This window comes from Anopheles arabiensis, chromosome 2 (genome assembly GCF_016920715.1).
Source record: "Anopheles arabiensis isolate DONGOLA chromosome 2, AaraD3, whole genome shotgun sequence".
Taxonomy (NCBI): Eukaryota; Metazoa; Arthropoda; class Insecta; order Diptera; family Culicidae; genus Anopheles; species Anopheles arabiensis.
Window position 1 is genome coordinate 74,549,754 of NC_053517.1, and position 24,697 is coordinate 74,574,450.

The following is a 24,697-nucleotide window of genomic DNA, read 5'->3' on the forward strand; positions in this document are numbered from 1 at the left end:
TTGCCACCTCAATTTGGACCTACCACGCCTCCTCTGTACTTGTGGACGGCCTAAAAAGACTTTACGGGCTGGGTCGTCCGTTTCCATGCGTATAACATGGCCAGCCCACCGTAGCCTGGCAAGCTTTATACGCTGTACGACAGTGAGGTCACCGTACATCTTGTATAGCTCGTCATTATAGCGGCTCCTCCATTGTCCTTCCACACATACGGGGCCAAGTATCCTTCTGAGCATCTTCCTCTCGAACGCGGCTAAGAGGGTTTCGTCAGATTTGGGGTTTCGTCAGAATTAAAATATATTGATTAAAAAAAAACTCCCACAATTTACTCCAATTAAGACAGGTTCTTTATTTATCAGTTGTGATTGGTTGCAATAGAAAGTTTGTTAAGAGATTCAGTTTTACGATAGTTTTTTTTTTGTTTTGTTTTTCTTCTTTGTTTCCTTCCTGCTATTTGTGGATTTTCTGCGATAGTTCGGAGAAGCTTACTTGCTTCATTGATGTACCCTTGCTCAGAATTGGACCTTTCGACATGGGAGTATGCATCTCTTCATACAAGATCCTAATCGTATGACACGAGTTGAATTGATAGGAGAGATGGATGTTTAATTACGACAATGTACGATTATTACGAGGACGAGAAATGTCCATCTTCCATCTCTGTCCCGTTCTCTGGCTCTCTTGTTCAAAAGTTCTATTATATTTAGTTTGTTTTGTAGGTTTAGGTTTTTATTTGGTTTATCTGGTTCTCTTCTTTGCACGATTTACGTTCGTTCGTTTGATTGATTCCTTGCTACTTGCGCTACATTAAGTTTTGTTTAACTTTTGTTCCTTCTTTTCACTTATTCACTTATTCACTTATGACATTAATGCACAAAAAGTACGGATACGGACAGTGAAACATGTATGCACAGTACTGTGTCAACATAATTTGCTAAAAGGCAAGTCAATAAATCCAATACCAAACAGAGATAACTAAACAATTCACAAGAAAAGTTTTAATGACAGCGCAAATACAATAAAATAAATGTCACATTTTTAACAAGCGAACAAAAGCGAAATGTTACCTCAAAATAACAATGCAAATAACAGCCTAACAGATGAGTAAATGCAACCATATTATACGTTATACGCTAATCATAATCATAAGAAAAAAGGTAAACACAATGCAACATTATGCTAATAGTGCACCACCAAGAGTGATTGATTCTATGTTAGCACATCGTTAAATACTTTAGTTTTCGGCTAGCCTCACCACAGTACCGCAAGAGGTTTTGGTTTTAGCAACATGCCTTTAAATTAATGTTAAAATGTATATCCACTTTGGTATGCCGTAGTACACACGCCTTTATTTAGGACAGCAGTGGTGGAGATTTGATCTAATGTATTTACGATTTATTACCTTCATTACGGAATGTTCATACATTTAGTTTGTTTCTTTTAGAGTTTGGTTTTTAAATCAGCACAGTTTACGCACGACACAGTTGTGAATATGAATAGTATCCTTTCCTTTACAGTTTATGCTTGTTCCATGTCTTTAAAGCGTACCTCCAGCGTTCCACCGCTTCACCGCATTGATTCATTCATTCCGTTCGGTTGCGTACAATCACGATCACTCCCATTCGATCATACCCTTTTCGCTTCGTTTATGATTGTATAATATTGTTATAAAAGGGAGATATATATATCAGGATACACTTTTTCCACATAAATCACAATTATATTAAGAAATACAGCATTTTCTTTTGTTGATTTTGTTTTTATCTGTAATCAGATGAGTTTTTCTTTTTGCTTTTTAGTAAATATAGGTATGTATATATGCATGTATATGTATGTATAATAACGTGTAGAAGATTCTCAGTGTAACATTTGTCGCAACAGTAAAATGCTTCCCGGTGGACTAGCACACCTTGGGTATGATATTTCTGTTTATCTTGTTTTATTTCGTACTAAAGTGCGCAAACAGGTTCGGGAACGAGTAAAACCCACACAACGGCATAGCTGTTCAAGAGCGTTGTTGTGCCCCTTGTGTGCTGAGTTGAAATTTGCTGACTGGGTACATTCTGTGATCTGTCTTGTACAGTTTTTTCCATATTCATTTTTTACCTAGAATGTTATGGCACTACACAAATACTTTTCGGTACTGCACTGAGCTGCAGCTTTTGCAGCTATACTCTACTCTTTCACTTGAACGACGTTGAAGCAACACGTGAAAAAGATTGGGATGCACCACCGACGCACCATGTCACCGGGGTCAAGAAGTTTGATTCAGTGCAGTGAGGGAGATCAGACGCGGTCTGATCTCTGGTCACGATCACATTGCAGTCGCACAGGTGATATAGCGGCTAGATGCTAGATGTCTAAAACTAGCAGTATCCGAATGATGCAAGCGAAGAGTCCGCTGCGTATGCAACATCTATATAATACGCGTACGCGATATCTATGCCCAAGTCTAGTAGTTTTTGGTTTTTTCTTAATCATTGTGAATGCATTTTAGCCTCTACCACACATCACGTCACGATTGTATCACCCTACTACTACAGTACAATGTTGATAGAATCCTTCCTTCCTCTTCGCCAACAGTGTTGGCACGTGATATTTTAAAAAAGCCTAGCTTATTTGGATTTGGTTTAGGATGTCCCCTCTTGTTTGCTGCATCAATTAGTGTTGCTGTGAGTGAGAATGCTGTGTTTTTGTGTCGTCGTCTTTACGTGTATGTGTTTTGCTCATAAGATCATTTCCATCAGCGAACAATTGTTTTCTTTTTTTTTTGCTTTCTTCTCTCGGCAAGTACAACGGACGATAGTAATATATTGTTATTATTATTGTTGTTACTATTAAGCTATACATCTACAATTCATAAACCATGGCGGCGCAATTGGCGCACCTTGCGTTAACTCAGGGAAATATTTCCAGCGGTTGAGATGTTAGACGAAATCCGTTTTCAATTGTTCATGTTGCTAGTCATAGTCATTTCGCTTATCCTATAAAATGTTTGACAATGAAAATCATGCACTAAATGGAAGGTAGTGGAACGGTCATCAAATTGAAGAAACATTTCAGTAAAACTTATATCACATTTCATTCATACGCTTGTTGATACTGTTTTGAAGATTTGCTGGTATGTTTCAAACTTTACACAGTTTTGTTTTTCATTTGGAAGTGCGTTAGCATGGACACATTACGTATCACTGTTTTTAGTGGCACGGTGATAGCATATCACAAATAATCTTCATGGTGATGGTACGCAGGAAAGTGTTAGGCAAAGCTTTGCTGTGTTATCGATTGTGATTTCCGTCTAATGTGGCGAACAAAACAACCGGAACACATTAAAAGTCTAATAACATAAATATTTGTGTTATAGTAGTCATACACACTCATGCATACCCCACTTATAGTATGCACTAATAAGGAACGAAGCAAAAACTAGCTTAAGAAAATATCGCTGGACAGGACGCACAATACAAAAACAAACCAATCCCACGTGTTAATTGCATACCTATAAACTCTACACTCATATTTCACTAATACTTTAATATTTTTGCTCTGTATGCTTTACAATTTCACTGCCTGGAGGGGTTTTCCTTTGCGACAATTCCTTTAAACATCGTATCAACATCAAATGAGGTTCCATTCTAGTGCGTGTTACATTTTCCCAGTTCTTTTCTTTATTCACTTCACATGCCTATATCTTTTTATTCTATCAACATTTTTATATATTTGGCAACGCAGTAAAACGAAGCATATCACCAAGCAATAACCAATTCTCAATGCATTGAGGTGTACACTCAAGTTGCGAAAACAACTACGATGTCGTTGTTGTAACACATACAGATTAAAAAGAAAATAAACAACAAACTCTCTACAAACAACTAATTAATTTACTTTCCGTAAACAATAAAAGTAATAAAAGTAACAAGGGACCTAAAAACCAACTTCATTTGCGATTTAAATAAATTCTAGCTTTCTTCAAAATTAACGCACTAAACTGCATTTTGAACTATTTTAGAACAGTTTCGAAGGTGAAACAAAGCTAAAAACCTTCTTCCATTGCAATATTTTTTCCATAGTGCCAGCTGTTTCATTTCTAGTCTACTTTCGTTTCCTTGTTACGTTCGACTACTACTTTGGCTACATGATTTATTCCAACGATCAGGTCAGTTTTATAGTTCATTTAGTATGTTTTAGTTCTTTAACTCTGTTTGCATTCGGGCCCACAGGTTTGTTTGTTTCTTAAGCAAGTGTTGTTTATTCATTCATGTACGTTTGGATTTGATTTTGCTACTAATGTTATGAAAAATTGGTCCAAAAATCGTGCTCATCCTGTGTGACTGTATGTGTGTGTGTGTGTGTGTGGGAGTGTTGCGAAACCCATTCACTGGTTTGATTTTAAGAGATGTAGCGAATGATGTGTCGATGGATGTGTCGCAGTGTTTACGATTCTTTCATTTTTGCACATACGATTCTCTCAGGTGCGCAGATTGGCGCTTCATACTTCTGCTCAGTCCTCAGTGGTAGTTAAAAGTCTTTCCGCCACACGAAACATAGAAACGTACCATTCAATGTTTAAAGAATTCCTAACGTGCTAGTGTTCTAATCTCCTTTCATTTCACATTTTTTTCGCTCAACCCGCCGACGCCGCTGCCGCCATTCCTCGCTAACAACAGCCTGTTCACCCGGGCTAAGGAAGGACAGGACACAACGACGGACGATCGTTTGCGACGGACCAGTTAGTGTAAGCGTTTTGCTTCTATTTACCGCCCGCCTCGGCTGGACTAACGACCTTTTTCAGTCCGCTTTTGTTAAAATTACAAATCGATTGGAGCAGTGCGCTGCGGTTACCGGTAGTAGGCTCGTCGCCGGAAATTGACTTCGCGAGCTGCTTACCTGTGGCGCTGGAACCGGGCGCTTGGGTGGGGTCAGAACCGGCTGCAAACAGCGGCACCGATGACAGTGGGCCCGGTATCGGCGGTGCCGATGGGGGCGGCTGGGGCGATGTGCTTCCGCCACTGTCCGTCGCATGCGGTGGCGGCGACATCAGTGCTTCCTGCGGTGAGGTAATGCTGTTGGCGCTGTCCGATTTGACGATACCGCCGGTCGAGCTGGACAGATGCACCGTTGCGGTAATGCCAGCCGAACCCGTCGTCGGTGGCCCATTGTTTAGCTGCAGAGAGTTTTGTGCGCGCAGCTTGGCCTGCTTCTGCTCATGTTTCTATGGTGAACGGGCAAACGGAGGGGAAAGAGCAGGGGAACGGAAACAACGAAAAGGAACGCACACATACACACACACAAATGTGATTAAGGAGTTGACAAGACATTAGGCAAGTTTGGGAAAACAGCAGCAGCAACCGAAAAAGGGAAACCTGTTCCAAAACAGCAAAATCAGGTGAAAAGTATTTACTCACAGCTTTCTGTTTGATTTTCTTCTTCTCCTCCTCGGACGTCATCATCTCTTGCACCCGCACGAGCCGCTTCTGGTTCTTCACGGAGCGCTGTTCGTCCCGGACACGATTCTCAGTCTTTTGAACCGCCAGCTTCAACTGCTCTTTGGCGCTGGTAGAGAACTTTAGATGTGGCTTCTGAACAGCAATGGTAGTCGCATACAAATCGTTAAAGTGGCCCGCATACTCGCCGAAGAACGGGTGCGTTGTCAGCTGGTCGAGCGTCGGCAGCGACGATTTGCAGGCGTCCTTCGACAGGATCGACTCCAGCAAGGATTCTGCAAATGAAAAGTGACAAAACGGAACGTTCAATCACTAATGCATGTTAACTAAATGCAGAACATACTTAAGCTATCCGGGCAATCGTTGATCTGGCGCGCGTACGAGTCCTGCAACGGGTACCCCATACACATCTCGTACAGCAGGTGGCCAAAGCCGTACACGTCGATCGCTTCGCACGTGTTGATCTTGCTGTGCTGCACGAAGAACGGCCGATAGAAGGAGGGCACGCCAAAGATGAAGTTCTCCACATCCATCAGCTTCGCGATACCGTCCACCACGATCACGTTACCGCAGTGCACGTGCCCGCACGCCATACCCTTCGAGTGGAGGAAGCGGATCGCTTCCAGTATCTGCCGCGCATACAACGCCAAATCCTTCAGCGGCAGCGGCGTCCGACCCTTCGGGCTGCCGTACTTCGATAGGAACGGATTGCACGGGCTGGCCGAGCACAGCACATCCTTCAGGCTGCCCTGCTTGTAGAACTTGCGTATCACCAGCGCGCCGCTGTCGTTCGACGCAATGTGCTCGATCGGCACGATGTACGGATGCTGCACGCCGCCAAAGTTTTTCAGCACCGTGTGGATCTCCTTTTCGTCGATGTACCGATCGGGCCCGAACTCGGTCCAGCTGAGGATCAGATCGTCGCGCCCACTGTGGTCCCGCGTGCTGCTGTTGTAGTCCTTCTCGGTCGAGGTAGTCACGCACACCTGCGTCGTGTGCTGCTTGCCGTGCGACTGCGAGCTCGACTTGATCAGATGGTGCTTGGTGGTGGAATGGCCGGGCGAATGCTTGTTGCCCTGCGGTTTGTGCACCACCTTGAAGTAGTGCTTGCGTAGCCGCCATCCGATCGGACCGAGCGACTGGCCGAGCGTGTACACGCCATCGGTGCGCAGGCTCATCGACGCATACTGTAGGGCCAAATCTGAGCAGAAAACGGAGGAGGAAAGAAGAGAGAGAAAGAGAGAAATCCCGGAAACATTAAACAATCATCATGGTTTGGGTGGCTAATAAAAGCCACCGAAGCGGAGTCCACGGTACGGTGGCTACTTACCATGGAACGGCGTCGAGTAACTGTCCGGATCGATGAACTTTTTGGTTGGTAACGATGATGCCAAAATGGGATTCATTAGTACTTGATTTATATACTCCTGTAATGCGTTCAACCGTTCAGCGATGAAATCTGGGCGCATATTACCTAGAGATCGGTTGTGAGGGGCAGCGAGGAAGCAGGATGGATGGCGAAAGCAGATTGCAAGGAAAAGAAAAGATGGAAGAGATAGAGAAAATGTTATCCGATTAAAACCGTATCCTTAATGAAACTGATGTAGCCACATGGCCAGGACGATAGATATACAACCACGACGATGAGAGACAGAGTGTGTGTGTGAAGGAAGTCGAGCGAGTATGAGATGCCTAATACTATCGGACAGAAAGGATGCAAACCGAATCCGGTTAGAGAGCGTAACGGACAGCTCGTAATAGGGGAGACATGCAGCGAAGGAAATACAGTAACAAACGTTCGAAACGTCGTATCTTTGCTCCCAGTGGGGACTCGCCTACACTACTGAACGTTTGCTAACGTGGTTGTACAGTGCGCTGTGTTGGTTTCAAAGCACTGTACCAAAACTTATTTATCGCTCTTTTTAGTTTCATATTATAATTAACTTTTGTGGAAGTATGATAACGATGACATTGATTTATTTAATTTTTATCCAGCAGGCCATTAACAAAAATAACAATAACTTCAAATCTAGTAACGAAAGATCCTATTCCCTATTTAACACAATTGGCAAAATAGAACTTTATAAGTTTTTAATTTCTTTAAATTCTTCGCCAATGAAACACAAATGAAAAGAGTGCAGATACTACAGAACTGGGCTATGAGAATAATTCTTGATAATAAATGAGATAATTCTGCTGAATGGGCCAGTTGCCTGACAACTTAACCATAACAATCCAAAGAGGGACAGATGTGCACCACTATAGGACAAGATTTGTTGGGATTCCAAGGCTTCCGAATGTAACATCGAGTTTAAGTACAAACCCGTTGTTGTTTAAGGGTATTCAAATCAAATCAAATCCAAGGAATATAACTGAGGATGCAATACAATCTCCTTGTATTGAAGCGATCATGTGCGGGTCACATTAAAAATCGTTATATATGATGACTTATTTTGTAAACTGTGTAGTTATTTTGATATCTATTTTTGTTTGAGTGCCGGCTATTATTAGCTTGATGTAGGTTAAAGACTATTCACATTAGATGTTATTGTTATCTGTGTCTGTAAAAAATCTCTGTCGGCACCACGATGATGGTGATTTTCATTCGATTATTTTTCATGTTAAAAAAATGTAAATAAATATATAAATAGAATAAAATGAAAGTGACTCGCGCGCGGTACATAAACTCTGGGTGTGACGGATAACTGACGTAGAGATCGGCAAGAGTTTATCTCCAGTCTGAGACACTGGCCAGAATTAAGTCCCCAGACATTTATTCGTTTTTTTGCTTTTGTTTAGAATGAATTCTTTTAATAATATTTCTCCAAATTATGTTTAAGATAATCTCGTCCATCTCGACCCTATGCAGGGGACAGGGCGGGACATCATCATCATCATCATTCCGCTTTTGAACCTTCTATCTAATTAGAACAAAATTGTTAAATTTGTTTATAAAAAAGAGGTAATGCTCTTTGTCATCAAAAACATTGCGATGGTTATTCATTTTTTCTACATTTCGTTATTAGATTCAATTTAATCTAAAAAAATATCCTTTCCTATTCACACACCATCCACTGTACGCCCAGGCACAAAACGTCCCCGTCACACGCTACAGCAAGCGCCAAGCGCTATCGGGCGAGTTCGTCCTGCAGCCACCCCAGGAAAGGGAAGTAGGATGCATCAGCAAGAGCAAGCGAGCAACAGCCCAACCCTGTCCTACTATGGCTGCCATTGCTGCTGCCAACACCTCCTCCTCCCTGGCCGAACAGAGCGGAAGGTGCGAGCAGCACAGTTGTGGGTGGCGCTGCAAAGCGACAGCAAAGAGCAAACGGTCGCCGCCTTCCGGCAGTCACCTAGGATATTCACGTCCCGAGCCCTGTCGGTCGGAGGTAGGGTACAGGGAATGTATAAAACAAAAACATCTATCGATCGGAAGGTTGGACCGACTGCTTTCAGCCTTCCTCGTGTTCGTTGCGCCTGTATTGATACCTTCCGCCACCCCCGGGCTGTGACGCTTAAACTGTCCTGCTTCTTTGCTGCTGGCTGTTGTGTTTAACGTTATTACTATTTCCAACTGGCGCCAGGCAGCCAGGACGATTTTGTGCCGGAAAAATGTAGGCAGGTGCAGCTGGAGCTACAGCAGTTGCGTAGTGCGGGAACGAAATGGTATAATTTTGTGTTCTTTTTCGATTCCCCCATTTGCTCGCTCCCTTCTCACGGAATGAGAGGAATTCAGTTAAAATAAAAACTAAAATAAAAAAGAACGAATCAATAACACACGCAAACGTTTGCAGCAGTAAGCGGCAGGTCGATAATCCAGACGCTAACTGGTCAGCAATGTCCCGCTGACACGGTATGCACAGCTGCACACCCCCGCGGCACTTACAACACCGCCAACCACCACCACCACCATCACCACCCCGCCCCCACTTACCAATTAGCTTCTTGCCGGGGAATGACAAATCGATCCCGGAAATTTGCAAACACTTGTTGAGCGAGGCAAAGTCATTGTAGCGCCGCAGTATGCGCCAGCTGTTTTCCGGATACGGGCCGCGCTGTACCCGCACCACATACTCCTTTTTTGCGGCGGTGCAATGGTATATGCGTTCGGGTTGAACGCAGCCGGAGACACGGGGTTTTCGTTGACCGGAAGGTTGTATAGAGGAAGGTGGTTTTGAAGCGGGTGGTGAAGAGGTATGTGTAGACAAATAGACACACACACACACATGACGATGGAGCACAGAACCGATTAAACAAAATCATGTTGAAGGGGAAAAAGAAAAACAGAAGAAAACAAATTATAATAAGAACACAGCGGACACGTGTTACGCGGAGGAGTGGGGAAAGAAAGTTAGAGCGGGAACTTAAAAGCACCGGAAGCAAAAGGATATTCCGCACCCCATCCCCAGCTCCCCAGCTCCCATGGCACGATGGCGATGTGTGTGTGTGTCTATGCAGGAAGTAGGTGCGGTGTGTGTGTGACTCATCGTTCGATGGTTCATTTTTAGCACGCTCTTCATCTGTCTGTCGTCGCTTTCCATCGCATCCAAAAGGAGCAGTAAGGAGGGGGGGGGGGGGGGTGGGGGAAGAAGTACTTGCATGCCTTTCCTTGTTTATTCCACACTAGGGATGGGTAAAGTTGGCAAAAATCCGTAGTCGCCTCCGATCCGATCCGATGCATTAGCCGGAGTCGTTCGGAGTCGTCCAAAGTCGTCTGAATCATTCGGAGTCGTCGGAGTCGTCGGAGTCGGTCGGAGTCGTCCGGAGTCGTCCGGAGTCGTCCCTAGTCGTCTAAGTCATTCGGTGTTGTCTAGAGTCGTTCGGAATCGTCCGGAGATATTGGTTGTCGGAGTCATCCGGAGTCGTTCGGAGTCGTCCGAGTCGACTGAAATCGGTTGGAGTCGAAATCGGCCAGAGTCAGCCGGAGTCGGCCTTCGAAACAAAGGCCTGTATACGAAGTGCACGCGTAAAGTGAAAGACAAAAAACACAAAGAACAACTCCAAACGACTCCGATCGACTCTAGACGAGTCCGAACGACTCCGGACGACTTCAGACAACTCCGGACGACTCTGGACAACTCGAAACGATTCCGACGACTCCCAATGATTCCGACGACTCCCAATGATTCCGACAACTCCAGACGACTCTGGACAACTCGAAACGATTCCGACGACTCCCAACGATTCCGACAACTCCGGACGACTTTGGACGACTCCGGACGACTCCGGACGACTCCGGACAACTCCGGACGACTCCGGACGACTCCAGATGACTCCGGACGACTCCGGACATCTCTGAACGACTCCGGAGTCGTCCGGAGATGTCCGGAGTCGTCCGGAGATGTTTTGGAGTCGTCCGGTGTCATTAGAAGACGCCCATTGTTGTGCAGAGTCGTTCAGGAGTCGTTGGGAGATGTCCGGAGTCGTCCGGAGTCGTCCAGAGACGTTCGGAATCGTCAGAGTGGTTGGGAGACGCCCAGAGTCTTCCGGAGTCGTCCGGAGATGTCCGGAGTCGTCCGGAGTCGTCCGGAGATGTTTTGGAGTCGTCCGGAGTCATTAGAAGAAGTCCATTGTTGTTCAGAGTCGTCCGGAGTCGTTCGGAGTGGATCAGAGTCGCCGGAATCGTCCGGAATCGTCCGGAGTCGTCGGAATCGACCAAAGAGCACATCACTAGTCCACACGCACGAAGCATCCCTTGTTCAGTCACGAAGCAACGGGCGTGTTCATCGATCATCAGCGGAGACCGGAAATGGTAGGACGAAACAGAAAGCAGGGAAAAGGACCCAAACACACACACACATACACACAACTGCCAAAGTGCACATCTCCCGGTGTGTTCTCCTTCCCTCCCTTTCCCGTCGCGGTACTCACCGTATGCCCGTCGATGGTTTGTGCTGTTTCGATCGTACAGCAGCAGGCCTCGGTGTCGTCTAGCGTAACCTTCGTTGTGGTTTCGGTTTGCTCAAATAGTGCCATTTGTTGGACGTTGGGTTGGTGCAGCTATCGGGCATTTTCCCCCGGAACACGGAAAGCACACGGAACGTGAGGGGTTAGTGGGGGTGGGAGGAGAGAATATGAGGGAGCTGGAGGGGATAAACCGGATAGCGAAATCGAATTCGCGTACTGTTCCGCAATTTCCTCCTCCGTTCACCGTTCTCGTATCCTCGCGCGGCAAGGTTAATGCACTGCGTTTTTCCGTCCGGGAGGAGCTGTGCTCATGTTTTCACACCACTGGACCGGGAACTGGGGGTGGGGGAGCCAGCAGTCCAGCAGTACGGCCTGGAACGTTGTGTTAACACGCGCATACACACGTGTACATTTCTCCCACCGTATATATCCTGCGCATCCTTGGATTTACTGTGCTACACACACACGCACATGCACACACACTTTTCCTTCTTTGCTACACCATTTTCCACCCGTTCGGCAGGGAGGGATTGGTCACTTGGTTTGTTTTCCTCCCGTGAAGCACTGACACTGTATGTTGGGTCGTACCTAGCAATCCCCAAACGCAATGTAACAGGACACCAACGATTGGAACCACTTTCCGGACGAACTCGGAGGACCTCGAAGTCTCAAAAAAAGAAAACCTCCCCCCGACACGGAGCAAACCAAAGGACGAAAACAAATCGGCGCCTGGGCTACGCAGCGGACACCTTTCGCACGGAAATACACCAACCAGCAAGCAGGCCGTACCACCCAAAGCAGCTGAGGCACCACCACTAACAGAAAACGAAAAATAAACAGTCCTTTTTGCTTGCCGCTCGGCTCTACTGCATATCCTCCAGGGTTTTTGGGCCTCCGTTTTTCGCCTGCGAAGAAAACGCACCGTCGCAGATTTCGTGTCTATGTTCACGGTTCTATTTTACGGATATCAAAATTTTGATTGATTTTCCGTCGTAGTGATGGGCGTATCGTGAGGGCGGAACAAGCGTTCCCGCCGCTGGGAATGGAGCTGCTCCGATCCAAGCCCGGAGCTTGCGAAGGGCGGCGATGTAAGTTTGAATTTGCAGCGAAAGAATTGTTTCCTACTGTGTTTTTATGCGGAATTTCACGAACAATAGAACATAAATTTACAAACTGCAGACATTGAATCTTATTGGAAAATGTTGATAGAAATGATTGAATCATACAATATAAACCTCCTGCATTCCACGCATTGTTAAAACCAGAACTAAAAGGTATAAGTAAGAAAAACGGCCAAAAATCAGGAGTCTTTTCATAAATTACATTGAATTGGAAGGCAATGATGAAATTAAAAATGTAGCGAATGAAAACACGTTGAAGGTCATAAGTTAGGGAATAGTTTATAACCAGATGTACGGATATGTATTGTTTTTATTTAAAAAAAAAACTGTCGATTTTTAATTAGTGTGCAGGGAGTTTGGGAAAATTAATAGAGAATACATTTAGACCAATATTTACTATCATTAGCATTACAAAACATCACCAGAACGACCCAAGCTACCAAACGTAAAAACTCCAAATCGAATCCTGTTTGTTGTTTGTTGAATGTTTATTATTCTCACAATAGGTTTGTAGCATTTATTTAACAGAACACATTTCCATTCGTACCGTAATCGCAAACTTTCATCCGCCTTTCGTACCACACCTCCACGACGACGACAACGACGGCGGAAGCCTCCTGTATGCCGGCTAATGCCGTGGAACCTGCCCGGGATGGCTGATTGTGCCTCGCTTGTAGTACTTGGCCGTTGCATTCACTATGCTCGACTTGAGGGAAGCGGTCACCGACGTTTCCGGGGCCGATTCGGAGTTTTCTGCCTTGAGAACCGCAGCGCAGCGCCAGTTTTTCAAATAATTCACTGGAAAATCATACAAAAAAAATAAACATCCATTCCAACAGCATGGCAACTCTCCTTCCACTTACTTTTCCACATCCGAACGCACCCATCATCACCGGTCGAGGCTAGCATGGTGCCGGTAATGTTCCACGTAACGCGCCACACCGTACAGTAGTGGTCCCCGAACTGGGCCGCCGCCTGTATTTCCAGTCTTGAGTTTGCCGTTGGATCGCTACAAAAATGTGAAACAATAAATTATTCCACTCCCCAATTCCTTCCCTTAGCAGTAACTTACAGGATTGGTTTGAGGTTAAAAATTTGCACATCCTTGCTAGCGACCGCCAGGATGTGGTAGCTCCGGCCGACGTTCGGGGCGAACGCAATATCGTGCACCGGCTCGGTGATCGAGTTGATCGTCTCCGTCTTGGCCCAGCGCCGCGCGTTCTCGCTGTACTCGAAGATGAACACCTTGCCGCCGGTGCTCTGCGACGAGTCGTCACTGCCGGCCGCAATCATTGGCGGGTGCAGCCGGAACATGGACGGGTTCCACGTGAGGCAGCTGAGCGGTATCTTGACGCTGATCTCGTGCGAAAGCGTCCACTGGGAGAGGTTCATAATGTCCGGCGCCTCGTAGATGCGGATGATGCCGTCGGCCGAGCAGGCCGCCAGCATCAGGCCCTGCGACTTGGGCGCAAACTTCACGTCCGTCACGCTCGTGCGCGAGTCGACCAGGTTGGTGCGGCGCACCCAGCGCTTTAGCGGCGGCATGGCCGGGTTTGTCTTTTCGCCCACCGTCTCCTCCCACACCGAGACGGTGCGGTCGAACGAGCTGGTCGCCAGCACCTGCCCGAACTCGGGATGCGCCCAGGACAGGCGCCACACCGAGCCGGAGTGTGATTTCCAGCTGGCCGTTACGCTCCACACGCCCTGCTCGTTCTGGTCCCACACCTGCTCACCGGAGTGGAAGATTCACATGAGATTAGTTTGTGCCGCCGGCCACTACAGCGATACTGCGAGAATGTAAACAAACCCGGTGGGCCGCGCGCACCTCGCTCGCTGGCTTACCTTCACGTACTGGTCGCTGCTGCAGGTCGCCATCCGCTGGCCATAGTAATCGTAGGCCACATCGTGTATCACGTCCTTGTGCTCGGTGTGGATGATTTGTGTTTCAAACATGGCTAGGCGTGTATGTCGTATTCCTGCGTGCCAAAAAGTGTGTGCGATGCGTTTTCCGACCCGTTTCCAGCAATCGTTCCCGGCAGTGGCTGATTAGCGTTTGACGTTTCGCTGCGGCGGCGGCGCCAGTTGTGTTTTGACAGCTCTCCGGCACGGACAATCCGAACATTCAGCCGAACCCGGCAAACGAACAAACGAACAATTGTTCAATGAAAATCGCCACCGCGGTCTGTGGACTTGTGCTTACGCCGTTGCGAGGACATTGAGCGGATTTCTGCAACCATTTGCCCACAATCAATCCCAATCCCTTGCCGACAGCAAAGTACGCGCGTCTCTGCCGCGCTTGATCCGGACCAAACGAACGGTGCGAGGATTTTGACATTTCCCACAAAACGTCAGGCACGGTTTCGGGAAAACAAATAAAATTCCGTGTCTACGACGACGTGCTCTGCGGTGCCAGCTTTTTCTTCGGCGTGCTCCAACGGGACCCACACCACGCAGAGAAGAGCGAGCCTGGTGCTGAAGATGAAGCTTTTCTGATTCCGAGCTGTCGTCGTGTCCGTGACCCGTGTGTGTGCGTGTGTGTCCTTTGTGGCTTGCAGAAGGTTGTGGAGAGCAGTATTATAAAACGGGAAAAGTGTTCCTTTTTTTTGTTGTTTTGTTCCTTACGCGGTTCCGGGCGGTGAAAAACCCCGGAAAGGGCAACGCACGAGTGTGGGTGTGTGTGTGTGTGTGTCGACATCATTACAGAGGAAGCCGAGGAAAATCGATTACCCAAGAGTGAAGAGGCAGGCTTTCCTTCCCTACACACAGGCGGCCGGTGTGAAGCTCGATAGGCGCGTCCCCAGTGTGCCCAAGAAAATATGGAAAAGTGTACGTAGTCCTTTCTAACCCCTTCCATTACTGTGCGTGCGATTGTTTCTATATATGTGTGTGTGTGTTTCGCTTTGCTTTTTTGGTGATAACAAATTGCGGCTTGAGGTGTATAAATGGTTGGTGAGGGTGCAGAAGGGGCAATAAATATCGGCGCAACGCTTCAGATTGTCATCGGGCATGCCGCCGCCATATGATAGCGCACCTCGCCCCGCGGCACAGCCAAAAACCCCGTTAGTGTGGTTGGAGAGCGAGAGGAGCATCGCCGGAGAAGGGGAGAAAGGAATGCGCTGGGCATGGTATCTCTCTTTGCCGTTCGCAGGACGACACCGCGGTGGGGCCCGCTGCTGCGGCTGCTCGCTTGCACCCGCGTGACGGCATCACTGCTCTCTGGGCCCAATTAATATGGGCTCAGCCTTTTCGACCAATCACAGCCGATGGTACGATGCTCGGGCGGCGCGTCATCAGATCAAACATGGATATGGGCATCTGCGCGCACTCTCGCTCGCCAGCCCCGACCAGAATGTGCCAAACTTGCTCTCTCTCTGACGTCAAGGGGAAATTAGATCGGAGGAGGGGGGGGGAGGAACCTGTAGCCGTGCTGTCGTGCCCCTTTTGGTGTCGTTTTTGCAGCTCCCCTCTCCCGAGTCAGTGATTGCGCGCTCAAGTGGACCGCAAATAGTGCGCCGTAGTGTAGTGCAAATGGGTTATAAACGAGATACAATTTCACCCCAATCCTCTCGACGATTTGCTAACGGTCCTCGGCGGCTCGTAAGAAAGTCCCCCCCCCCCCCTCTCACTGTGCCCAAAAGTGCCGGCCCACAATACACACGCAAATTGTGCAACGCACACCACCACCAGCGCTCGTACTGTGTTGTTAATCTCTTACTGATTTTTTCTCTCTTTTTCTCTTCATTTACAACGTGACAGCGTGTGTACTCTTTCTCGCATTCGCCAATATCGCTCTGTCCACTTCTCGTACTGCTCAAGTTCACGCACACACCCGCACACACGCTCAGCTATTTTGCAACGCGTTGGGCTTGGTGGCGCTGGTGTGCGTGCGTTTCAAGGTCACTCATCTGTCGTCTAGTGTTCGCCGTTACCGGTTTTTTTTTGTAGGTGGTGTAAATAGTAAACAAAGTGAAAATAAACACCTTATCAGAATCGATCTCCCTCACACCACCCACCCACCGGGTGCATGTGCATCGGAGTTGCAGTGTTAGTGGATGTGCGCGTCAGTTCCAACTAGTTTCAGGACAGGGCAATGGTGGGTGGTACAGTTTGAGGTGGGGGGGGGATTGTTTTCATTCCGTTGCACGTGGATCGGAACAAGAACCGGAGGCAGCTCATGATCTTGTTGGTGATCGCGGGAAAAAGCTTATTTTTACGTTCTGGTTTCTGTTGCGACTTTTTCTTTCTGTTATATTTTGATGCATTTTGTTTAAAACCAAGTCTGGTATATTGATTTTTTAAAAGCATAAGAAAATAATATATTTAAAAAATGGTGGTGGTTATGTGAATACACAAATGTTTGAATGGATCTATTCAAAGTCAAAATTTGATGAAGAGTTTATTTATTTTATTGCGATTATGCGATTTATATTTATTTATTTTTTGTATGTTTAATTTGAGTAATCATTTGTTTAATTTGATAAATAATTTCCAATTAAAAACAATATGATTTTTTGGTGAAGGTTATCTATAGGTAGCATAACAATACATTTATGGGTGTGTAGAATCAGTAGATTGTAATTAGTTTGAATATTTACATTCCAAGTACATTATTATTTAATTTAGTACATATTTTATTCTTTGGTTTAAATCTGTAGTTTTTGCTGTAGAATCGGTGTAAGTGTAAGGTTCAGTAGATTTTATGCACTTTAGTTTGTAGATGCATAATGTTTTCCTTTTCTCTTTCTTTTCCTTTTTTTAGTTAATTTTTAATCTTACCGTATAGTAGTAAACATTCGTTATGGAAAACCGGCTCTCTGGGGTTCAACCCATGGAAGTATCAAACTCACCAAATACACACAGGATAAAGCCACCATTTGGCTATGTGTTTCATCGAATGTAAATAAGACACGGATGCGATGGATATGTTTCTCATTGTAAGAAAATGTCTCCGAAATGTTTCAGGGTTTTCCAAGGAGTTTTCATAGTCGTGGGACACTTCCTTGACTCTTTCTTATGGGAGAATAACTCCATATGTTGGAAATTGCAACCTTTTTGGTCAGGCTCCTTGGAAATTCCTTTTGGATTTGTCCAACAAGAGTGCTATGAAGTCTAATTCCCGTTACATTAAATTCATTTCACGAACGAAACAGTCAAAAAAGTGTACCACAGCTATGAAAACTCCTGAAAATCCCTGTAGGCTAACTCTATATGCCGGTGTAAGGATATATCTGATTACAATTACTATATGGAATTTCCGACGCTGTAGCAAATACCATATTAAAACATGGTATTTAATGTAATGGTATACTTATAAATTTATTTTAATTTATATCGTATCGTAAAAATCGTATAAATCTAGTCCATTAAGGTTATTGCCAGTTAGACGGGGTATAGATCTTACGTTTAGTTAGCATTATTTGGAGGTTTGTTCAACATTTAGTATGTACTACAATAATTTGTAACCGGTTAGAAATTAGAATAATCAAAACGATCATTAAACTAGCGTTAGAATGTATATTATATTCATAAATTGTGCAATATAAATTCATAGGAAATCAATGAACAATATAAAAATATATCTCATTTGGTTTTAGGTTTATCATAATTTCAATTTAAATTTAGTAGTTAGCGTCTTATTAAAATGTCGGTCCTCAAAAGAGATAACCCTAAGATGCTATGATAGACGCTCTAGATCTCACTAATACGGACGTGATTCAATTTCCAACTGGGTTGCTGTCCTTTAAAGGTGGATTAGGCGACAGATAATAGCGCAACCCATTTACACGCGAATTGGTTAGGCCCAGAGCAACAATAGTTGTTGTGCCACTGAAGAAGAAAAGATATGCCGTTATACCGATCGAATAGGCTCAGCTTGACACTACACCAAAGCAGAAGGATAGCTTTAGAATTCATAAGTATGTGCAGGGTTTAGCGCAATCATTAATGCACTCATAACAGCTGATAATTTATATTTTTTCTCTCTCTTCTACGCGATACACCCTGCATTATATCAAGTAACTGTAATCGATGCACTGCAAAAAAAAAAAAGAAAAAAACAAGCAAATCAATTCCGATTAAGTGACATGCACATGTCGCCCTATTCGCGATTAAATACAGGAAAGCGAAGTTGGTATTGGTGTCGACCGAGCCCAAAAACCCGACCAGATAGATAGTAGACCGAACCGAACTGTTTTTGCTTTGTTTTGCGATTTACGGCCGGCCGGGCGGGCCTCATCGGTACCAAGCGCGATCGACCACAGCTCAGTCGTGGCCCGTGAAAGTAGCGCAAAGGCAGCACAACGGGAGCGTTTTGGTCTAGGTCCGGTTCGGTGGTCAGCGACAGTGGTCAGACGCACCAGCAGCTAAGTAAGTGTCGCGCCACCGGTGCGTAGCCGCCCCCCCGTGGCCGGTATTAGCCGTTACGCATCGCGCCATCTAATTCGCGCTCGCAGCGAAGACATTGCAAACATTGTGCCCGGAAATTGATAAGGCGGTTGGGTAAGGCGGCTTATTGCTGCATTGTGGGCAGCCTCTTGCGCAAAGCTGCTTCACACATTAGTATCAATCACAAATTTGGATAGTTAACGTGCACACAATCCGCGGACAAAAGAACATCAGTATGTGCGTCGCAGTGTGTTGATTCTTGCCGTGCGTGCCAAAGTGTGGCTGTGTGTGTGTGTGTGTATTCTCGTGCATGCCCTGGAGCTTACAGCCCGTGAAGGAGATAATAGTGCTTGTTATCATGATGGTACGAATCACGCCACCGACGGCGGGAGAGAATTTTTAAACCACCCCGTCTCGATTGTGCCCTGCCGCAGACTCAGAGCCCCGCAAGTCCGGCCGCGAGTGGGGCGAAATAGCTTAGCTTTGGCGTGTGTGGTGTTGCCATCTCGCGATAAGACTCCAGCGATGGGTGCGAACCGAGCTCGTCGTGCAAATGCGACTGTCAAGTGGTGGTGGTGGTGGCAGAAGAAGAAAGCGATCACCAAAATGGCAATCAGCTGATATGGGCAGGAGCTTCCCTTTGCCTTACCAGCGTGCGCATTAATCGCAAATGTGCCATGCTCCTAGATAGGTTCGCAGGCGGCTTGGAAACGATGTCGTAATGGGATGATGAATTAGTTTACTTTAATTAGAAGAGGTTTAAAAACGTCCAGCTTATCCAGCACGTGGAATGGATCGCTTCTGCGCAGTGTCAGTACTAAAAAGGCTAAGAATGTTGTAACTATTTACCATCGCAAATGTTTTAAATCGCTTTTGCGCTCGGAACGGTTGCTTCTTGAACACCTGAAGCGTTTCTTCGTTCGTGCTATTGACCGTTACAATTTGCATCGCAGCGTACGCAGCTCATTTGCGTATTACCCGTCTGCCACATGGTAATTGGTCAGTTTGGGAGGGGTTGTAACGATTTTTTTCGGACATTCTGACCCACCAGCAAAGACCCATTTCGGTCAGTCGCGTTTCGAAGCATTACTCTCTGTGTAGTGAGTGAACGCGCTCTGCAACACGTTCGATCCGTTTGCTTGCTGTTGGTTTTTTTTTGTCCTTGCGCCCTCCCCAGTGCGAGGGCAAAATCCCCTGCCAGTGTCGGTTGATCTCGGTTTAAGAAGGTTAAGAAAAGCGACCACACGTAATAAACCTCCGGGGTCAGTGCATTTAAATCGCGTGCCGTACATAAAGTGGCGAACCAATGTTTCGTGCGAACAGTGTAATGAAACGAGGTAAAACGAGGTATCCGTTTCTTGTTGCTGCTGTACTTTAAAGCCGCCTGATTTGGTTTTTGTTTTGTCCGCGACCACAGACCTTCTGGGGCGTTGTTTTTGTTGTTGTTGCGATGAAGAAGTTAGCCTTCCCAGTTTCAATTCTTCGCGTTGAAAGAAGCAGTGTGTGCTTTATCGTCCTTCCCGTATCAGTAAATCAGCAAAACAAGGCTTGCTTCATTGAAGCATACCTACGATCACCTTACAATGATCGTTCGATCGATCTGGTTCGATCTTGTGGCGTTGTAATCTTGGGGTGGAATCTTGAACGTCAACATTGCAACCGGCATGGCCAAAGTACAAAACGCGAGGAAATTGTTTCTTGCGACGTTTTGCCTTTCAATTTGAATGGAATGTGCATTTGAAAAATGAGCGCCAGTCTTAACGATCCTCATGTCGATCCTCATGTCACAAATGGTTTGCATAATCGATCCGGTTTCTGTGCCAAGTGTACCGGAATCGAGCTGTCAGGTGTTTATAATGTCTCAGGAAAAGAGAGCGTAACAGAGCAAATAGTGCGTACTATTAGTTAATGGGTGCTAGAGATGGGTAACTGTGGTTCAGATTCATGAATCTAAAAGAAACATCAAAGTGAGTCAATCGATCCGAATCACATATTTTGAGGTTCATGAATATATAAAGTTTAATGAATCTTCGAAGAGTGAAAAAAGGTTGAAAACACAACAATTCTTACAGAACTCAATAATAAAGAATAATTATTAGGATCCATGAAGGAAATAGTTATTCCAAGTGTTGAATCTGTTGGAAGAATCGTGTAATATGCTAGCTTCACATCAAATATGTGTTACAGATGAATTCAACTGGATTGCAAGAGTTGTAGCAAGCATCTTTGTTGGAAATTAGATGCTAATTATCTTAATTTTCGACGTAATTTTGGGTAACATTCCCTAACATTCGTGAGTCTGTAAAGACATTCGAATCGTTGATTCTTTTTCATGAATATTTGTACTTTGGATATTCATGAATCACTAGAGATACATACTTTGTACTTTGGATATCCATGAATCACTAGATTATTCATGAATCTAGAGATGCACTAGAGATGCATTCAGAATTCTTGAATCTTGAAGAAATTTGAAATTTGATTCGGAAATTGATTCACTCACTAGTGAAGGTTCATAATAATGCACCTATACGAAAGATTCCTGAGGCCCAACTCTATGCTGATTAATATTATGAACCTTTTCGTACCTATAAGCGTATAAAGAATAAATCCTCAAATCGCTTCTCTCAAGTACCTACTGTATATTCCATTTAAAACAAAATAGGTCCAAGAAATTAATCTAGATCCTCGTACCATTTTTTAACGCGTCGACCTTGAGCTGCCCTGCCAACCGGGGAAGATGAGGATCTGCTCGGCACTGTTTTGGTCCATTTTTCTACCGTCCACGCCTTATCAGTGCCCTGCTGACGGCAGCAGCTCGCGACGGCACATGTCTGAACTGCTGACGATGACCGCTGTCCAGATCCGCGGAGGACCAGCTGGAAGTCACTTTCCACCGTTGATGGCAGACGCGGCATGGCAAACACACAGGCGAAGGTCGCGATAGGTGAAAACCGATGCCTACCTCCGACGCGATTAGCCCGTCGATCGTCGATCGTGTCCCAATCCCGGGACGTGCAGCTGTGCACTACTGATAGAAGTTGTTCACAATAAAACCGTACTTTACACATACACACACACTCGTACGGTTAATGCTTCGGGAGCACATGCTTCTCGACCCGATGGAAGTGCACGCATCGGTTGGAAGACACATGCTACCACCACCGTCATCGGGGCTGTGATGCATGTGTCGGGCACGACCTTTCCGTGCCTTGAAAACTCAATCCACATTCTCTAAATCACGCTTCGGGATGGCCGGGCGGATTGTTTTCACGGTCGACCTTTGCTAGGCAACAGGGCAACAATCTCTCGGCCCGGGCAATGCCGGTCGGTCAAACTTTCGCTTAACTAGATCATTTTCGCTCCAGCCGGCGTCGCGTGCGGATTGGTTGCGTTAAGGTGGCAGTCTAGCAGGTCTTCCGCTTTCTCGAGCAAAGGTAGGCAAGCTTAACGAGTCGGCAAGATTTTTTGTTGTACCCGTTTTGCTGCGGAAGTAAGTGTATGTGTGTGTGTTGTTTCTTTGGATGATACAAAAGTGATCTAACGGAATAGTAAGTTCCGCTGTATATATCGGTGTTCTTTGAAGGGTAACTAATCGCTAATGCGTGTAGAATTGTTGCGATGGTTTAATAACCTTTTGCTTCTGTTAAATCATCTGAGCGTTATATCGTGCTGTTGTATGTGTGTGTCGTTGTGAGAAGTATGATTCTTCGTTTTGGTACAAGGAAAATTGTTTTAATGCAACAATAAAATCTCTTGCTAAGCGATCGATTAGAACGTTCCTCAAGATCGAGCCCCTCCTTGGAAATAGCAACAACCATCCATGGTAGATGGTCATGGTCTAACGTGCGTTACATAATGTGCAATCTGCCTGCCCTCATCATCCTGTTCGATTAACGGTCACTCCCGGTTGACCCCGCGCTCTTCATCAACACTTGCTTTTGCAACGGGAGCTGCTGAGTGGCCTGATCATTGCGTCGTATCGTGTGACCGGCAATCCTGTTGACCGTGAACGAAGATGAGCAATCAACCGTGTGGAAGGTGTGCAAAATGTTGAAGTTTCATTTTGTTCTAAGGGTTCCATTGTTACTACTTAATATGTGTAACTTTTTTTAGAGTTTATTTCATGATTTCAAAGCTCAAACTTATACCATTTAACAACATAACACATGATTTGGTCAAGAATTATTTCGTTTTTTGGAGTTTTTAAACATTTTTGTAGTATTTTCTAGGTTTTATTTTCAATCTGTGGTTCCAAAATTACTAACGCATTTTTGGAAATTCCATCAGCAACAAAAAAACATACATATTAAAAATAGATGATGTCAGCGTTAAGTGGATAACATTTTTTTTATAGTAAAATGGTATCTTTGGGAATATACCATTAATGCCATTTCATGCAACTCTTGTGGATGTTGTTTGAATCTTACCTGAAAATGTATTGATATGAAATTTCAATGAAGAATTATTCAAATAAGGAATAGTTTTTTTTAATAATTTGAATATTTTGTTTTACAAATTTACTGTCATGATTAATCTAAGATAAATCTAAGAAAAACTATAAATAAATCTTTCTTAGATAAATCTAAGAAAAAGGGCAAAACTCAGCAAATATGAAGAAATTATGCTGTATATAACTATCAGTCAATTATTATTAAATTTTGCACTATGCTTATGGTCTCGAGCAGCGGTTTTTAAACGGAAGGAATTCCTCCCAATGATTTTTGACTTTCTTGGAGGAGGGGGGGGGAGGATTTTTGATCAAAATTTCACAAAATGCAATAAAGATTAAAAAAAACGATTATTCATCCAACAATTTGTTTTAGTTGGACATTGCAGAATTTTGTTAAAACTCAAATTTGAAGTGCAAAAACTCCCTACTAAAGCTAAAATAAGCTTTTAAAGATTTCAGAAAATGATTTTCTGCAGAAATATACTATATGCTTAGAGTTTCGGGTTCCGATCGGCTATCCGTTGTATAATGTTGCGAAAACGGCATTACCAACTTTAGACCAACTCAAGCCAATAGATGTGGCATCCAAAATAACATGTGGTGTTCGTGCGAAGAATCAAAATATTTCTATAAACACTCAAAAGCCCAAATGTTGAGTAAAAAACTGTAGATCTCTTTCCTTTCAAATCTTCAACTTTGAACCGCAAAAGCGGCGCGAAGAAGTGTTTGCCAAGTGGCTTTTGGATTGGTAGCAACAGAACATCAACAGGGGGTTAAGTATCAAGGTCCATGATAAAACATACAATTAACGGGACTGAAAAAAATGCTGCATTCCAAAGAAATGCAGTTGCTACATGTATAGAAATTGTACAACAGAATAGACAAAACTCATGAACTCTTACTATACTAAACCGTCCAGAAACTGAAGTTATAAGGGGGAATATAATTCTACATATACCCACATATAGCTACTAAATATTTATATATTCCTTCTATAATTCCTTCCACAAATTATGTTTCACAACTTCCTTTTCATAAATACAAATTCCTACGGGAATTGTTAATTGTTTGTTAATTTCTTGTTTTTCATAATAAATGAATCTTTCAGGGAATTTTCAAATTTATGATTTTTAAACTTTTATCGAAGATTTTTTCATTATCTCGAATCGGAATTAATTTGCGCTTACCATTCGTTGAATAAAATTTAATTAAAACTCATGCAACCTTTCTTTAGAAATAGGAATACGCTTAAGTTTCTTAAGCTTCCTGATTACTTAGAAAAAAATGACGTTAAATCTAACCACAGGTATTTACTGATTTCAATGCCACTTTTCTCACACATTTCCGACTGTACAAAAACCAAACTGTATGTCAGTTACAACAAATTGTA

At 44.6% G+C, this 24,697-nt stretch overlaps 2 protein-coding genes across 4 annotated transcripts; both read right to left on the reverse strand.

Annotated features, from left to right (window-relative positions):
- Positions 1–322: 322 nt before the first annotated feature.
- Positions 323–12,342, reverse strand: LOC120893335 (PX domain-containing protein kinase-like protein). Of its 3 annotated transcripts, none has more exons than XM_040295141.1 (6): positions 11,314–12,342; positions 9,377–9,518; positions 6,773–6,916; positions 5,786–6,643; positions 5,404–5,717; positions 323–5,210 (listed from the first exon to the last, which is right to left on the reverse strand). In XM_040295141.1, exons 1-6 carry the CDS (start codon positions 11,416–11,418, stop codon positions 4,749–4,751), a joined length of 2,025 nt encoding a protein of 674 aa, XP_040151075.1. In that variant the 5' UTR covers positions 11,419–12,342; the 3' UTR covers positions 323–4,748. The 3 variants fall into 3 exon arrangements, with proteins under 3 accessions (XP_040151075.1, XP_040151076.1, XP_040151077.1); XM_040295142.1 differs by having other exon boundaries at positions 323–5,198; positions 11,314–12,341; XM_040295143.1 differs by lacking the exon at positions 9,377–9,518 and having other exon boundaries at positions 11,314–11,424.
- Positions 12,343–12,934: 592 nt separating this feature from the next.
- Positions 12,935–14,768, reverse strand: LOC120893336 (nucleoporin seh1). The gene is made up of 4 exons (XM_040295144.1): positions 14,313–14,768; positions 13,543–14,195; positions 13,334–13,479; positions 12,935–13,268 (listed from the first exon to the last, which is right to left on the reverse strand). The coding sequence occupies exons 1-4, from the start codon at positions 14,421–14,423 to the stop codon at positions 13,099–13,101; spliced, it is 1,080 nt and encodes a 359-aa protein (XP_040151078.1). The 5' UTR covers positions 14,424–14,768; the 3' UTR covers positions 12,935–13,098.
- Between the last annotated feature and the right edge of the window lie 9,929 nt (positions 14,769–24,697).

Coding starts and splice junctions, on each gene's coding strand:
- LOC120893335 (XM_040295141.1), bottom strand. CDS start 11,418: ATGGCACTATTTGAGCAAACCGAAACCACAACGAAGGTTACGCTAGAC. Junction 6,917..9,376: donor CCCCGGCAAGAAGCTAATTG/GTAAGTGGGGGC, acceptor ACCGATCTCTAG/GTAATATGCGCCCAGATTTC. Junction 5,718..5,785: donor CGATTGCCCGGATAGCTTAA/GTATGTTCTGCA, acceptor TTTCATTTGCAG/AATCCTTGCTGGAGTCGATC.
- LOC120893336 (XM_040295144.1), bottom strand. CDS start 14,423: ATGTTTGAAACACAAATCATCCACACCGAGCACAAGGACGTGATACAC. Junction 14,196..14,312: donor GCAGCGACCAGTACGTGAAG/GTAAGCCAGCGA, acceptor TCCGGTGAGCAG/GTGTGGGACCAGAACGAGCA. Junction 13,480..13,542: donor TTTAACCTCAAACCAATCCT/GTAAGTTACTGC, acceptor ACATTTTTGTAG/CGATCCAACGGCAAACTCAA.